At 42.9% G+C, this 16,760-nt stretch overlaps 1 protein-coding gene across 1 annotated transcript in view; it reads left to right on the forward strand.

Annotated features, from left to right (window-relative positions):
- LOC104619352 (phospholipase DDHD1-like) overlaps nt 1-14,828 on the forward strand; it is a gene marked incomplete at both ends in the record, with an annotated part of 39,808 nt that extends 24,980 nt beyond the window's left edge. Inside the window, 4 exons of the mRNA XM_010285199.1 lie at nt 1,581-1,687; nt 1,835-1,941; nt 12,325-12,587; nt 14,753-14,828. Coding sequence (XP_010283501.1) covers nt 1,581-1,687; nt 1,835-1,941; nt 12,325-12,587; nt 14,753-14,828 — 553 coding nt within the window. The remainder of the gene's footprint in view (nt 1-1,580; nt 1,688-1,834; nt 1,942-12,324; nt 12,588-14,752) is intronic.
- Nucleotides 14,829-16,760: the final 1,932 nt, after the last annotated feature.

The raw sequence follows: 16,760 nt of genomic DNA on the forward strand, positions 1-16,760 counted from the left end.
TTTGCTGTGTCATTGGATGAGAGACCAGGAGGAGTGCAATCAAACCAGGCTTTAAAAGTAGAGTTGCTGATCAGTTGCATTACTTGGCTGTTTGGTCAGGCCATCAGTAACTGCTTTGGAAGAAAGTGTGTAAAGGACCTTTCCCCTTTTTTTCCTTTTCCCCTTTTTTTCCTTTTCCCCTTTTTTTCCTTTTCCCTTTTTTTTTTCCTTTTCCCCTTTTTTTTCCTTTTCCCCTTTTTTTCCTTTTCTCCTTTTTTTCCTTTTCCCCTTTTTTTCCCTTTTCCCCTTTTTTTCATTGTCCCTTCCCTCTAAACCATCTCATTTCTATTGAAGGAGAACAGAGAAACAATAATATATTCTAGGAAAGTGTCTCAGCTGAGGGTTTAAATGCAGTTTAACTTACTAAACTGCATTTAGACTGGTAGAAGTACAGATGGGAGATGTATGTCATCATGCCTTTGGTTGTAGCAATCACTAAAAGGAGTTTGCTTTGAAAATAGGGGGGGGAAAAACCCCAAAACCACCATGTTGAAACTCTGGGCTTTGCCTCAAATAAAAAAATCCTCTGATGCTCAGAACTGGGAACCAGCTGCTGGAAACCCAGCACTGCTGCCTCTCGGTCAGATTTAGTTTGTTGTGCTCATCTTCAAAAACGCTAATGCCATTGGGAGCCAAGATTCATGTAAAGAAAAGAAAGGAAAACGTAACAGGTTTTTTTCTCAGTTTGGCTGCTGACTGTTTTTGATCGAACGCACAGATATTTTACTAACTTGTATAATTTCATGGTGGTTTTCGCTTTTTGCTGATCAATCTTTCACGCAACACTAGTAAAACAGCTTTTTTAAAAGAATATCACATACCATTATTCCCCTTCTCCCCCAAACAACAAAGAGGGTCAGATACACTTTGTTGCTGAGGTGCTTTAACGTTTCTCACATCCCTTCAGAGAGGTGCGTCAATGTCCATATTCAGGTAGGCTTTAAAAAGGAGAAGGCTTTCAAAAGGACAGTTAGCCTGGCCATCTGCTACTGCAAGTTAAAATGCTAATGATTGATCCTGTTTCTCACTCTGAGAGCTCTCAAGCCTTCCAATTTGGTAGGTGAAATTAAAATAAAATGCTGGCTTTTCAAGCGATATTTTTGATAGTTTTCTTTGTGTGTAAAAGCACGAATTGCCTTCCTCACATACTGGTCTAAATGGTTGATTTCAGTGGATTCAGGATTTCAAGGCAGCGGTAAAATTCTGAATTTTCAGATCACATTCTACCCCAAACTCACCAGAGTTAACAGATACCTTTCAACTGAATTTAGGTGGTTTATGTTAAGCGCATAGTATAATACATTTAAAGCTTTTTAAACTCTTTTTTTTTGATCATGTAATGCACCGAATTTTTCATTATATGAGAATTTAAGTGCTTTGTAACAAAAGCATGAGATGAGATAATTACCTGTGTTAGCAAGCATGCGTGGCGTATTTGAAAAGTAGTAATGCAAGAAATGTGTTGTTGCTGGATGTATTGGCTTTATTTGATAAAAGCACCAATTCTTTACAGGAACATGTTCTTCTTTTCTTTTTTATAGGATGCGAGATACTGCAAGAAAAATAGAAGAAAAGTATTTTTCCAATCTTGCAACACATGTTGAATTTCTTCCGGTTGAATGGAGATCAAAACTTACCCTCGATGGAGGTACGTTACGTGGTTCTTTTGCTGTTTCAGTAGCTGCGGTCTGCAAAATTGTCCCCAGAAGTTTCATGCCGTGTTTTCTGCATGTGCCTTGTTTGGATTTTATCATTCTCCTGCATGTAACTCAAGTCTCTTTGGGTTTTTTTTCAGACACCGTGGACTCCATTACTCCAGATAAAGTACGAGGTTTAAGGGATATGCTGAACAGCAGCGCGATGGATATCATGTATTATACGAGTCCTCTGTACAGAGATGAAGTAAGTGTGGTTTTACCTAATTTTTACTAGAGCAGGTCGTAGAGGCTGAAACAAACTGGGCTTAGGAATGTGAGCGAAGTTTCCTTTTGAGACACCCTGCATAAAGAATACGAACACTTTGCAAGTATGTAATGGTCATCCACAGTAATCAAAATACAGAGTTTTAAGCGTGAGGTGTAGAGAAGCAGCAGACAGTACAATCAGTGTAGCTTGTTTAGAGCTGTCTAAAATGGGTTTGTATCAGCAGCTTCGAAATGGGAAGGTTTTTTACGGCGTTTCCATGCATCTGCATATTCAGAGCAATGAGAGTTCATAGAGCTGAGATTCTTCTTACCTCTTGCAAAATCCATGGACGTTTGTCATTTCACTGGTGTCAGATGGGATGACGGCATGTGTAAACGCGTTTCAGCGCGTTTGCGTGCACTCGCCTTGCAGGAAAAGCAAGGCGACGCTCGGTGACCTGTTTGTTAGAGGGCTGTTGATGTAGTGGAACACTTACCTCGCCACATCTGTATAGGCTCATGTGTGCTATAGTCTCTGTAGCTGTAGTGACCCCATTAATCAAAGGGGGAAAGCCTTGAATAAGTGATAAAGTAGCCTGTAAAATACGTGCAGTGCATTGCCCCCACAGCATCCTTTCTATGTCACACACACTGGAGAACCCCGGGGGCAATGTTTGAGGATTAGTTTCCAAAGGAGTTCCAGTTTTTTCTATATTGACTGCATTACGTGTGGAGTACTGGTAATGTTTTTGCAGCCTTGGTGCTCTGTGCTTGGTTAGGCTGGGGCAGGGAGAGGAGAGACTTTCAAAGGTTACCTGTGGATTTGATGCTATCTTTCATTAAAATGAGATATGTATAAATCCTTTAGACTGGCAATATAATTTTAAACCGTAAACTACCTAATAATACTTCTTTTCCTGATAGCAGCAATGGTGGTGAGATCGCTGTGAGCCTTTTAATCTTCCAACACCAGCAATAAGTGTGCTGAAAGCTGTACCTCTTTTGTTGCTCAGTAATGCGAAGTTCATTATTCAGAGCTCCTGGGTTCTCCACTGTGTATCAGGTTTCTCTCCCTGTTGCGGAACTGAGGCCAGCATGAACTTTTGTGGCAAGCAATGAAAACTTCTCTGGCAGCTTTGAAATAGATTTTTTTTTTTTTTTTAACTGCTTTAGAGGCTTGCCATGTCTGTGGGCATCTTATGGGAAGTGGATTAGCGAGTAAAGTTCAGGTATGCTGGCCAACAATGCATGAAAAATTTAATTCATTGCTCAGTAGAACTGTAGTTTTGCAGGTATATCACCACCCCTCAAGTACAAGAATTGACAAATAAAATGAGTGTGCTGTGGCTGTGCTTAGATTTGATTACAGAAGACTAAGTTGTTTTCATTACTGAATCAAGTAAATTTTTCTCGAAATGTTTGCAGCAAGTTGATCATTACCTTACCATACTCAGACTGCGTTGATAAACCTTTGTCCCGGGTCCAACAATCTTACAACTTCTTACAGCAAAGTTGTACAATTCAAATTGCAAGTATTTGTCCAAAAAAGAAAGTGCTATTGCAAATGAAATGTTAAAAACTTGAAGAACAGGTTTCTTAAATGCATCTTTGGTGTTGCAGTCAAAATGTTTGGGATGCAGGTTTCCTTGTTGTTCATTCAGCTACAGAGTTCATGTTCTGCCAGTAAGTTGTCCGGGATGTGACTTTGTGTTTGAGTCTGCTCGTTTGATTAGGAGTTGTGTAAAGCTCACAGTCATTAAATAGTTTTTGTATCTTTTTTTCACCTTTTATTTTGCCTTTACCTGCAGAAAGGAGACTCGTTTTGGTTTGGCGTTGGTTTGGGTTTTTTTGGTTACTCATCCTACTTTATTTCCTGTGACCTGACTTGACAGAGTTTAAACACAATAGTGTCAAGTTGAGCATTCTTCTGGAAAAACAACTGCGGTTTTTCCCATGTTAGTGTGGAGCCTGTTTGTGGCACTTTGCTCCGAGTGCTCATTCCAGCTCAGAAATAAGCCTTGTCTTCAAGTATTCACGTGATCACACGTTGCTCGAAATTAACATTCCAGCTCACCACTTCATCACGCCAACCCGATTCTTTGTATACTGTGGGCACTCTTAGTGCTTTCCATCCAGAAGTCCTAAAAATATCTCAAAAGGAGCTAATTAAACTTTGCTGTGCCCCTGTGAAATAAATTGCGCAGTGCAGCGAGTTCAGCCTAGAGAAGAGTAGAGCCGCTATTCACCGGACAACACCCAACAGTACTTTGATACGAATTTTCTTTCTGCTTCCCAGGATCTTCCCCACATCTAGAAGCAACATAACTGCTTCTTTAAAGCTTTTGACCACTCTTTAAACAACTCGTTAAAGGATTTGCAAGTGGGTAGCCACTGTCGTCGTATCAGCTTTGACATGGGATAGCAAAGGGCTGTTTCAGGTGCAGCCGGATTGCTCTGCTAAGCGTTACGGGAGCGTGGTGGATAACCCCCTCTCCGATTTCAAGTATTGCTTCTTCTGCAGCATGGTAGGAGGATATCCAAAAGGTGCCTCTGACATCTGACATGTAATGTGTGATACCAGACAGGTATTAATAATTCAGTACAGCCTTATGAACATCTTGGGCTGTCTGGTCTCAGAGTTCAGTCTGGAGGACATCTGCAGCCAACTGATTCAGTTGTGCGTTTGTGTGCAGGTCCTCAGCTGTACGGTGGTCCATGATGCGTAAAACAGAATCCCTCTTTAAGCGTTACAGACAATAAGGAGAAGCAACAAATTGTTGCTTTGATGCACATTGCCTATTTCTAAATGAACAATAATTTCACACTTTTAGTTCTGACCTTGCTAGTGCCATCTATGGTAACTTAACCTTGGGGTTTATTGTCTTCGGTGGGTGACTTCTGTGTCTTCACATCTGTGTCGCTGTAACTTCATATTTCTTTAATAATAAATGGCTGTAACAGAGATTAAAAAGACTAATTGATGCATAGTAAATCTAGTGCTGTCACCTTCATTATACTGTTATGTACTTATTTTACTATCTTCGCTGAACTTACTTCCAGACTAATTGTAATTCTGTAAATTATTGATATATGTCTCAGCAGAAAATGCCTTTAGTGCAGGATAAATATTATTTACATCCATCATCCCAAGTTCTCAAAAGATTTAGTGCAAATATTGCAGTAGCCTCTGATCAGTAGGAGATGTTTATGAATTACTTCTGCCACGGCTGAAGAGCAGGGAAATGTGGTGGGTATTGAATGTTTCTCACCAGCGGAGGAGAGGAAATGAAGAAGCCAGCATCTGGGATGTGGAGGCTGTGGGCTTGGTGTCGGAGGTACATTACAGGCTTTAGGAGGCCAGGAGGAATGCAATGTAATGCAGCCAACTCAGCATTGCTCCCTTGGGCAGGCTTCGCTGTCTACCTTGAAATGGCTTGATGGTTTGCTATTATACATGTATTAAAAAGGAGAATTAGTGACTGTACTCCTGAAATTTGGGGCAAGTATTAACTTTTACTAAAGCTTTCATCCCTCTTTAATACGAGGTTTTGCAATGGAAATGTCCTTGTCTTATGCACTCCTTTCAGCAACAAAAGGCAATTGTTTTATGTGTGTCTGAAAACAAGAGGGATGTGAAGCAAGAAACATTTAACTGCAACTATTTCAACATTGCTTTTGCTTATTCTGTTGAACCTAATAGTCTAGGAGCTGCTTGGCAGCACTTTCATGGCTTGCTTAATTCATTTGATTCTCCTTGAATGTATTCTCAACTTTATGAAGTGATAGGTTACTGAACCTAAGCTTAGTCTTGAACACAGTGGTTGGATTAGAAATGGGTTAGACTCAGCTTTTCAACAGCAAGGGGGATACTGAAAGAAGAGAGTCGGGTCTGAGCAGATCCGCAGATCCTTTTTTTGTAACGTCACTAAGACAAACAGCCATTCCTGTCTGTTCACACAGATAAGTCTCATTCTGGCCTCTCATCGGTTGTTGTGACACTCTTCCAGCATCCATCCGTGATGCCATCAGGGAGCACGGCAACTGTTGTATTCTGGAGAGTCAGCAGTCTCCCCATCTCTGAGTTGCATGCTGGCACGTTCTCCTGGTTCACGTGAAGCAAACACTCCTTGTCTTTGCTTTCACGGTCCTTTACAATCCATCCTTGAGCTCCAGATCTTTCAGTGCCTTTTAAGGACCTTCTTCTACCTCCAGTTGGATCACGCACCTTCTTATTGCCTGCTTGCTGAATTTCAAACAAGTTTGCACTTTCTCCTCAAGTTCTCTTGACATTTGGAGGGAGCTGCTTGCAAAACGTGGTGTTCCTCAGATCTCCTTAAAATTCCTTTCCCACAAAGCCTACAAAAACAGTCATGCTATTCAAGCTGGAGGGGACACAGAGGTCAGGTTTCCTGCACTCCCTTTTCATATGTTGTTTTTTTTTTCTCTTGGGCTTCAAGCTGTTCATATGAGAAGATTGTCTAGTGGGTGCGGGTCCTGTGGAAGCAGCAGAGAGAAAGTTACAGCAAGGCGGTGGTTGGAGCTGAGAGCGGTCTCGGAAGAGGACAATCAGCATAGCCCAAGAGGAGAGCAGGTGGTTTTGTTGGCTTTGACAGATCAAAGAGGTTGGGACTGGAGTGCTATATCCAAGTTTTGGCAGCAAGCAGGTCACCGAGGACTTGACTAAGAGCAGTGCAAGCTCTGCATTACTTCTGTGCTCAGGGTGCCAGCCCAGAGGTTTTGTACTCCTTGTTTTCTTGAAAAAACTAATTTCCTGGCTATTGAGGGGAAAATGTCGTTTTTTACCCTGATGTGCATTGAAAAGCCCCTTCCACCCCAGCAATATGCCTGCTAGAATGGGCAGGGAGTGCAGTTCCTCCTCCTTGGATCTCCCTGGTGTAGGTGTTTGTCCAGCCGCGCACACAGCCGACTTCCTCCTGCTTTGCAAGAAGCCGACACGCTTATTTGCACTGGTGTCTCGCAAGGCTGCTGCCGCGTCACGGAGGAATGAACAGCTGTTTTGGATGCTGGTGCCAGGGATTTAGAGGTTTGGTTTTTTCCAGCTCAGCACAGGCTGCCGTTAACGTTCTGCGCAAAAGGGCTTCAGCTGAGACAGACGGCAGCTCTGGATGTGTCACTGCCTACACGGTCGCTTGCTCCCCATCATGATCCAGCAGTTCAGGCTTACTCACTACCTACGAGGTGATTAGAGACATGATCCTTCTGCCCTTATTATTAGCCTTGCCACAGCTCCTTCTTCTGCCTGAGATGACAGTGGCGTGTCTCATCCAACTCAGACTCCCATCTTGTCTTTATAAACCACGTGCCTTTGCCAAGCAGGATTCCTGAATGGGTGGAATGGGCTGTTCTTTTTGTCTTCTTGGAAGCCATATGCCAAACAGACATGTAACTGGAAAGCAGAGGGGACTTTTGGCTTGATAAGGTCCAGCAAACCATTCCTTGGTCAATGGTCTGGTTTTTGGCTTCCCCTCGAATTGCAGGGCTGTCATGCTGGCTCTCCATGAATGGGCAGAAAGACCATTCCTTACTCTGCCTCTAATTTGGGTTGTGAAGGGCACAGAGCATTTGACCTCGGTTTGTCAGAATACAAGCTGATGACTTCTGAGCAGCTTGATCCTGCAGGCTTGGGTTTCCTGCATGGAAGATTTATTGGCAAAACTTCAGCTGATAAAGGGAGCTTCAGGCAAGTAGTAATCAATCTCCTTTTTGTGAAGCAAAAATGAAACACATTCCCAAAAGAAACTTCACAGGGGAACAGCAGCATCCCACATCTGCTCGGTCGTCCTCTGGCGTTGTTTCTCCATTCACCCTGTTTTGCTGAGATCTTTGCTGGAAATCAAGGCTCTCCCTTGCCACTTGGGACCGGACTAGAACATGTAGGAAACACATCCCTTTCTTGGGTGCTGCTCTGTCAAACTGTATCCAAGACTGTGGCTCGAGTGTCTGTGCTCCTGCTGGTATTGAGCAGGTCTGAAAATTTCATAGTACATAGGGGCTGTCTCCCTAGACTGAGACTTGTGGGGTGCTTCATGTGCCTGATTATGACTTGCATAAAATCAGTCTTGGAAATTTGCTTGCATTAAAGACTTCAGGTGTTGTAAAGCCCTGCCTTATTTGTATTTCATTTTCTCTGGGTATCTATGAGTATTTGCAGGGGTACATCTCCAGAGCTTGCAGCATTTTAATCCTGCACCAGACTTTTACACTGAAACAACTAGTCTGCAAAAGGTGCTGAGGAATTTTTTCCCTAAAAATCAGAACAGGGGGAAAGGACTTTTCTGGGGAAGAAAATAGGAACACTGGAAGATTTTTCTGTACCTTTCTTTCAAATAGTGCAGTGTCCTCAGGCAGATGCTAAGCTAATGCTGTGGTAGAAGGGTCAGCTGGAAGGAAGGGATTTGATATGGCTGTTTTTTGAAGAAATAGCAAGTGTTCCCTTTGTTACGGTGCTTTGATCTGTTCAGTAACAGCCACGTAAGCGTGCCGCATTGCACTGGTCCTTCTGGAAGAGCCGAGGGTAGCCGAGCGGAGCGGCCAGCAGATTAGCAGTCAGAGCAGCAAGCAGGGTTTGTGGGAGCAGCTGCACGGCAGAAAAAAATTGACTCCATCGACTGCTGCCACATTTACTCTTCTGTGAGATATTTCAGCTTGTTTAGTCTGTGGGAGAAGCCTTAGGAGATGGTGATATGGATTGGGCAAAATCTCAAGGAAAGCCTTTTTGTGGGGAAAGCCCTACCGAAAGCCCTGCTGGGGGGGCTGGAGAAACGGCTCTCTGTGAACGCTCAGTCCCACTGGTCCCCAAAGTACAGTGGGAACTGGGAGGGAGGAGGCAAGAGCGGAGGTGGAAAGAGAGAGAGGGGTCTGGTTGTGTTGCATTCCGTTGTTCCGTGTTGATTGGGTTGGGTTTGGGTTTTTTTTCTGGATGATTGCTGCTTTCCTGTTCTCAGGCAGAAGCAGCAGGTCCTTCCTAAGCACAGAGTAGATCCCATGGACCGGCAGGCAGTGAGGCTTGGGGTTGGCAGGAGCACCAGGGAAACCAGCGGGGAAAGGGCTCCCGTAGCGGGGGAGTCATCGGACGGAGGTGCAGCGAGAGCAGGAGAAGCTGCCAGCAAGCTCTGGGTGAGGCACCCTTTACTTACCACCTCACAACGAGGTTTTCATGTTTAATTTCAATGAAAAAAGTCACTGATTTTAACTAATATAAAGCCGTTTGGTGTTTATAGAAGGTACTTTTATATGGAGTGTTAGGATCTACATCAAGCTGTAACTACAGAAGAGCTTTGAAAGCACTTCGTGTTACATCTGCTAGACTAAAGCTCTTTTCACACCAAGCTTTTTTTCTAGAAGTTAGAATATTGTATGCTTTTTAGGACTAAGAAAGCAAATCAGGATTAAATATTATCTTCACTTCATATACTGCTTAATTTAGCTGGGACTTAAAATGAATATGCTTTTTCTTTTCCTTTTATTTTTTTTTCTTAGTACATACCAAAAGGTTTAGTTTCTAATCCTAGTACTGATACAGAGCTGTTGGCAAGATACAAACATCCATAAGCGCTCCCTGCAGGTGGAGGGCTTCTGGTTTTGGCATAGCAGCAAACCAGACCATTCACAGTGCCTGAAAATCTGGAGGCTTTACTACAGCAGACCTTCTACCCTACAATTAAGTTAGGTAACCAGTGATTTGGAGTTTAGAAACAATCTCGATCAGATGATTTAGTTGAATTAAATGCTTGGACTCTGGTCTGCAAACTTCCAAATACACAGCTATTTGGAAATCCATGCAGAGTTTCTTAGTAACTGCCCATTTTTTTGTCTAACTCCTCAGTAACAGCATGTTTTTAAGGAGCCGTTAAAAACAGGGTTGGATTCTGTGTCCAACCAGGACTTTCCAAGAATATTCTGTCTTATGCCCCCAGATCGCAAGAGCACAAGACCTTTGTAATGAAATGCCATGATGCCAGAAGATTATTTACCTGTTCTGTGCCTATGGGCTGTGGGGGAGACTGACATAATATCATTCTCCCTGGAAAATATCTGCTTTTCCAGGGAAATAGGCTGTGCAGGAGTAGGGTACAGGAGAGCAGGGTACAGGGCTGTTGAGCAAGTTGGGCAGGACATTGGGAGCGACAGCTCGTATGGAACAAGAAACCAAGGGAAGCAGTTGAGTTGTGCATCTTGCTTTTCCCACCAGAGGAAAATCTGGGGACACTGAGATGTATTAATACTGCTTATTTAGGATTTTTTAAAACAAGATGGCATATTTTAAGATGACTCTTCTCCCTGCTGTACTGTCAGGGATGCTGGAAGCTGTGATGACGGCATTTTTTATACTGCTGACTCTGAAACCTGAAGCCAGCGTTCCGTCCAGAGCCTCTACTGTATGGCTGGGGTCCCAGGCTCGCTGCTGAGGTCCCCAACGGCAGGACGATGTATGTTGGCTCCCTTGGAGGGTACCCTGTCAGCCAGCCAACACAAACTGCTGGATGTCAGCATTCCCTCATTTCACTGAGCTCCTGGCAGGAATCCCAAAACACTTTGATTTCAACAGATCTCTGCTATTTGTCCTGGGTTTTAATCAAAACCTTTTTAAATGGAGAGAATGCCAGCCAGCCAAAGCTAGTCCTGATTTCTGTTTTCAGCTCCAACTCTTGGTAAAACCTCTGCCTGTTTATTCCTGTGTAGAAGTAGTGCCCAAAGTCTGTATAAAGCCAAATGCAAGAATAGGCAGTGTCACTGTCAAAAATACTTGAAAATAGGTAGTATGATACTCATTTCTCCAAGCTGTTGCAATGCTTTGTTAATCATTTCACAGTACTCTAAGCATAGGGTTTGATGTGTGAATTCTCACTCAGTAAAATCTGTATCAAACACTGACAGTCCTAGTGCCATTCATATTTATATTCAGTAATGATTCAGGCTCTTGAAAAATCATGTTCAAATTGCATGTTCTATAGCTTTAATTTCTGGTTGCTAACAAGGGAATGATTTGCAAATTCTTGTTTGTCCTCCTCTATGCCATAGCCTGGAAGCATTGCGCAGTTACCATGCTGAATTTTACAAGCAAAGCTGCCTTTTTTGTATTGTCTAGTTCCTAAATCTCATGGCTTTCAACATTTCTCTCTAAAAAATGCTTTTTGTGAATCTGAACATTTTATGCATATGTACACTAGTGTAGGATTTGAAGCAGATAAGCCTCTCAGAGACTCAATTAACATAGGACGGATATATATTTATTGCAGTAGTACTACAGGTCTAGCCCATGATGTTTGAGAACCATGTTGCATTCCTGTTTTTCCCCCCAAAACCCTCCTAGAAACCTATAACCAGAAAACTGTTTTGCTCAACATTGTTTATATAAAATGTTCAACTTCTGGCTCTGCCTGTCTCATTTGTGCTTCTTCTCTTCCCGTATCTTCCTTTTGCCCGAGATGAGGCTTTTTATTCTTTAGCAGCATCATTTCTTTCTGATTCCTTTGGAGAAATTACGATAGGTGCGGTATGGTAGGAGGGGAAGTAGGACAGAAAGCTGCATCTCCTTGTAGCTAAGCGCTGGGCGGAATAACAAAAGACTTGAGGAGTTCAAGGATGCTCTATGAAGATCCAAAAGCAATTTGAGGATGTTTTCCCAGAACCCATTTAGGCTGTCGCTGTAATATCTGAGCATATCCATTTTAGTGGATTTATCTTCCCGGTGCCCGGCAATAAGGTAGGAATGCTGTTGCTCACTTTGATAGATGGAGAAGAGAGATTCTGACTTGTCAAGGGTTATGTGCCAAGTCTGTGGTGATGTGAGTTGATTCTAGATCAAGTGTGGTTCAGGCTCCTTCCAGCCTCCTTAGGTTAAAAAAGGAGTGAACCTCTGACGCAGGAGAAACATGCAGTGCTGTGAAAAGGTGGAGAAACTGGGGGAGAAACAAGAAATAAGGGAAATACAGCTGTATTAATAGTCACTGTTGCGCTAACGGATCGCTAGTGAAAACGAAGTACCTTGCTGTTGCTGACCTCAGAGGATGCTGCTAAGTACTTTTAAGCACAGCTGTCATTTGTTTAAGGGTTTATTTCAATTTAATGCTTTGGACGGTGTAGTGTAGCAGTTGTAGGGTCACCCATGTGTCCTGTGTGGTGGTTTGCTACTGGATCTGGAGAGGAGAGATGGACCGCTGGAGTCAGTGACAGTCAACCAAACTGTTGCTGCTGACCATGAGACTTTGCTCATTTTCCGAGCCTTAAGTAAACAGGCCATCCTGTTCGTCCTAGATGCTCAAGAAACTGGTCAGTGTAGCACATGAACATACATGAACATGAACAGGGGTGATAAAATGTTGATGTTAAACTTTATTTCCTTACATTCTTGAAACAGCTGGTCAAAGGACTGCAGCAGGAGCTGAACCGGCTATACACTCTTTTCTGCTCCCGGAATCCAGAGTTTGAAGAGAAAGGAGGAAAAGTCTCGATTGTTTCCCACTCGCTGGGCTGCGTCATCACCTACGACATCATGACTGGCTGGAACCCCGTCAGGCTTTACGAACAGTTGCTGCAGAAGGAGGAGGAGGAGCTCGAAGACCGTTGGATGAGCTATGAGGAGCAACGTTTACTTGAAGAACTTTACATAACTAAACAACGGTAATGCATCCACTTCTGATTATTAAAGGAGAAAAACCTAGATGACACCCTTTGAGCGTTTCCAGAACCCACCATGGCTGTTACCTTTTGTGGCTGATGTTCTTCTGCTGGTGATGAATGGCAGTGGTAAATGCTAAACGCAGGACTGAGCAGGCACAGGGAGCTGGCACTGCTAATAGGAGCTCTGAACCCACATCCTACGTGCTGTACCAGAACCAAGCAACTAGCTCATTGACCAGATGCATTGGGAGTAGATCATAGCCAGGAAGAAAGGAGAAGGTCAGACCATTAGCCCTCCAGACACTTGAGGAGGAACACAACAAAGTAGCTTGTAGGTGGGCAGTGAGCTGTGATACTGAGCAGAACCTGAGCTGGGAAATTCCTAAGTTTCTAGAGGAAAATGAGAAGTTTCCTCCTAGACTCAGCTTGGAAATTGAGCTCCACCAGCTGGATACAGATGCTGTAATTGCTGTGATTGGGTTTATGGGGTTACTACTCTGCTGTGGATCATTTACCAGCTTCTTCCTGCTGCTGGAAGTGTTGGGAGTGTGAAGCAGCACTGCCCACTGTGACAAACACGATCTTGGTTTCAGCACTTTGCAAGTATTGGTGGGGATTCTCACTGTTAGGGGACTTTGCAGGTCATCATGATGTCTCCACAGTGTTAAGGTGATTTTCCTGTTCTAACCTGCCTATCAAGGTGCTGTGAGACACCCATAGATAGAGAATCTAATAACAGTTGCGTGAGCTTCAATCTTTCTAGTGGGAGGTGAGGTTAAATCAGGATCACAGTCCTTTTTGGTTCCTTCTTAAAACCTGTCTTAGTATTGGTAGCACTTTGGAAGCACTAATATAGCATCAGATCTCCCACAGTGCTTGAGATCAGTATGTGTGTAGTTGGGGATTGCTACAGGACATCTCTATCAGCTGTGAGGCTGGATAAAGTGCAGCCTTTCTAAGAGAAGGGAAATAAGAAACGTAATGAAGTTGTCCAGTGGTAAGACGACCCTTCAGGCATATCACTAGCATATGATCAGGAAAAATTACCATTCTCACACTCATGCTCCAGCTCCTTAGGCATCCTCTGAAGTGCTTCAGGTTGCATCCACTGTAATCCAAGCATCATTTGACACTGGTGCTTCTGTATAGCTAAGAGTGGCTCTCCATTTCGCCAGCCACCTTAGTGCAATTCAGTCTGAAATGACAGAGAATATACTGCTGACATCCTGTAACTTCTGGATTTGTAGTGTTTTAAGGATGGCAAACACATAGCAGATTTCTGGAAATGCTTATGCCTGAGTAGGGTGCCTTGCAGCATGTATAAATATTCTGCGTTGTAGAGCAACATACATACAGCGTGTGAGGGTGTGTATTGGAAGCATTTGACAGTGGTTCACAAGAGTCAAGAATTCTGCATGCCTTCTTTTCTAGGACTGAATCTTGCTCACTAAAGCATAGAAACCTTTCTGAAAGGTTTGAAAGGTTTGCTCTTTGGAAAGTTTCAGCTCCAGACTTGCTTCTTTCTAACCAGGATGGCAGAGGTTAAACTTAATGTGTTTGTTTCCGTAATGCTTTTGTGGAACTTGAGGAGATGGTGTTTTCCTGCTCTGAAGAGGGCACAATGCTGTAGGGCTGGGGCTGGACAGTTTAACCAGTCTGTATGGGGTGCTTTATATTGTAGCTGCTTTTTTAATTCAGGCTATCTCAAAGAAGAGGTGAACAACCTTTTTTAATGATAGTTGAAAGAGTGGAACACTGTCCTCTAGATATGCTATCACAATACAGAACTCCATAACGTTTGGGCCATGGAGTTTCCTGTGGCTGATTTAAAAAAAAAAAAAAAAAAAAATCAGCAGGTGATTTGGCTGCAAAAACACCAAGGAAACAGGAGGTGAGTCACCCACTCCTGAAGAAGGAGGGTGGGCAGATGCTTGGGGTGGTGAACAAGGAAATTGTCATGTCGTGGTTGATTCCTTCTGTGGTCAGAGAAACAGGATTTCACATACACTGATTCTTAATCAGTTGGACTGCATCCAGGAAGGACTGACACCATCACTCTCTCTTCCCAGCAGACAAAACTGTTGGACCCCACAGGAATGCCTGTTTGGGTCAGAGAGGTTAGGCTACGTTTTTTATTGGATCTCAGAAAGATCTCTATTTTCCAGGTTGAGAGAGATAGACGAGAGGTTACATGGGTTAAAGGCATCCACCATATCAAAACCACCTGTCTTAAAATTTAAGGTATGTATGTTCAAGAGGTTTTTACTGAATGTTCTACTTGCTGTAAAAATACACCTGCAATATGAGTTATTCGACGTACTGTTTTTTCCGTGTCCCTAGACGTGACGTTGGTAGAATAATTTTAATTTATTAGTTGTAGTGTCTGTACGTGTGTGGAAATGCGTTACTGTATTCATATATTACTATTTATTACAAATATATATGTTTACCTGTAAATACATAAGCCTATATAGATTGTATATATTATATAGATTGTTAATATATTACACACACATGTACACCCATGTGGGAAGGTAAAATCCGTTTGGCAAATCACATTGAACAGGTACCTTAAACAATTTAACTTCTACTTTGTTAACTAATTCATTTTCCTTGGGGACTATTTCTAACATGTCACATCTCTGAGCAAATCTGATTGGATTTCCTCCAGCAGTGGATTTTCCTTCCAAATTACACTGGTTTGACAGTTAGCACAAGTTACTTTTAGTCTTATAAAATAGATTGCTTGCTAATCAGCTGTATAAATGGCTACAATTTCATATCACTGGGAAAAGGCATTTTCTAGCTTCTTGGTGGGATGTGCAACACTTTCTAGTTGCTTGCCTGTATCCTGAGGTATTAAACCATAAAAATGTGACATGACAGATGAGAAGAAAATAGACTATTTTTTCTTAACTTGCCATTTTTCTTTCCTTCTGAGTTCAGAAGGACTCCTCGAAGCCAAGGTCAATGTTGAGCCATAAAAAAGAGGAAACTAACCATAATTCAGTTTGTCATAGCCTTCTCCTTTTCATCACTCCTTAAAAGCATATATCATGCTATTATCTCTGCCATCAAGGAAGCTGGAGTCAGGCTGATACTCCTCCAGCTCTGTGAAAGATTATTCTTCACTCAGTTGTGTTTAAACTGAAGATTTTTTGAACAGATGCTTTTTAGAGGGAGCAAAAAACGGGGAAGAAAAGAGGACTGTACCAGTCCAAATTACTGCTAGGTAATTTTCCATTGCAGTACATTCTTTTTCTTACCCTTTCTGAAAGGAAGATATTTTGTTTCTGTGAAGCTTTACACTAGTGACTCCCATTGCTTGAGTACTGTGCCTGAGACAGAGCTCCAGGGGAAGAGAGAGGCTTTCTATGGACATAATGGCAAGGTGCTTCTGCCAAGGGAGGATCTCTCTCAACAGGATGTCATTGAAAGATGATTGCTCATGAGCAAGCCAGTCCAGCTTACTGAGGGTGACTAGCTTGTTGAAAGAGAAGTAACTGCTTTGTAGGTACCAGCTACCTGCAGCTTGGCTTTTCATGGCAGACCAGAGCTCTGGTTTGATCATGAGTTGCTATTTACCATAAATGCTTGATCTGCAAATCACTTTGGTCTGTGAGATGCAGGACACTGGAGTCTGTGGTCACTGGTTTCATTAAGCTGTATTACACAACGAAATGGGCATGTACAGCTGTAATGAAAAACGCTAGCCACTGTCGATGTGTTCCTCTTCTATGGACTGAAATAAATTAAGCTTCCCAGCATGGGAGAAAGCCACTACTCCTATATTACGCAGAGTTAATGCTTGCTTGATGTTGAGCAAGCATAGAATCATAGAATCATCTGGGTTGGAAGGGACCTTTCAAGGCCATCTAGTCCAACTCCCCTGCCATGAGCAGGGACATCTTCAACTCGATCAGGTTGCTCAGAGCCCCGTCCAGCCTGACCTGGGATGGTTCCAGGGATGAGGCATCTACCACCTCTCTGGGCAACCTGGGCCAGGGTTTCACCATCCTCATGGTGAAAAATTTCTTCCTCATATCTAGACTAAATCTGCCCTTTCTTAGTTTAAAACTGTTACCCCTTGTCCTATCGCTACAGGTCCTGCTAAAAAGTCTGTCCCCATCGTTCTTCTAAGACCCCTTTAAGTCCTGGCAGCTGCAGGAAGGT

This window comes from Phaethon lepturus, unplaced genomic scaffold (genome assembly GCF_000687285.1).
Source record: "Phaethon lepturus isolate BGI_N335 unplaced genomic scaffold, ASM68728v1 scaffold49694, whole genome shotgun sequence".
In the NCBI taxonomy this organism is placed as follows: domain Eukaryota; kingdom Metazoa; phylum Chordata; class Aves; order Phaethontiformes; family Phaethontidae; genus Phaethon; species Phaethon lepturus.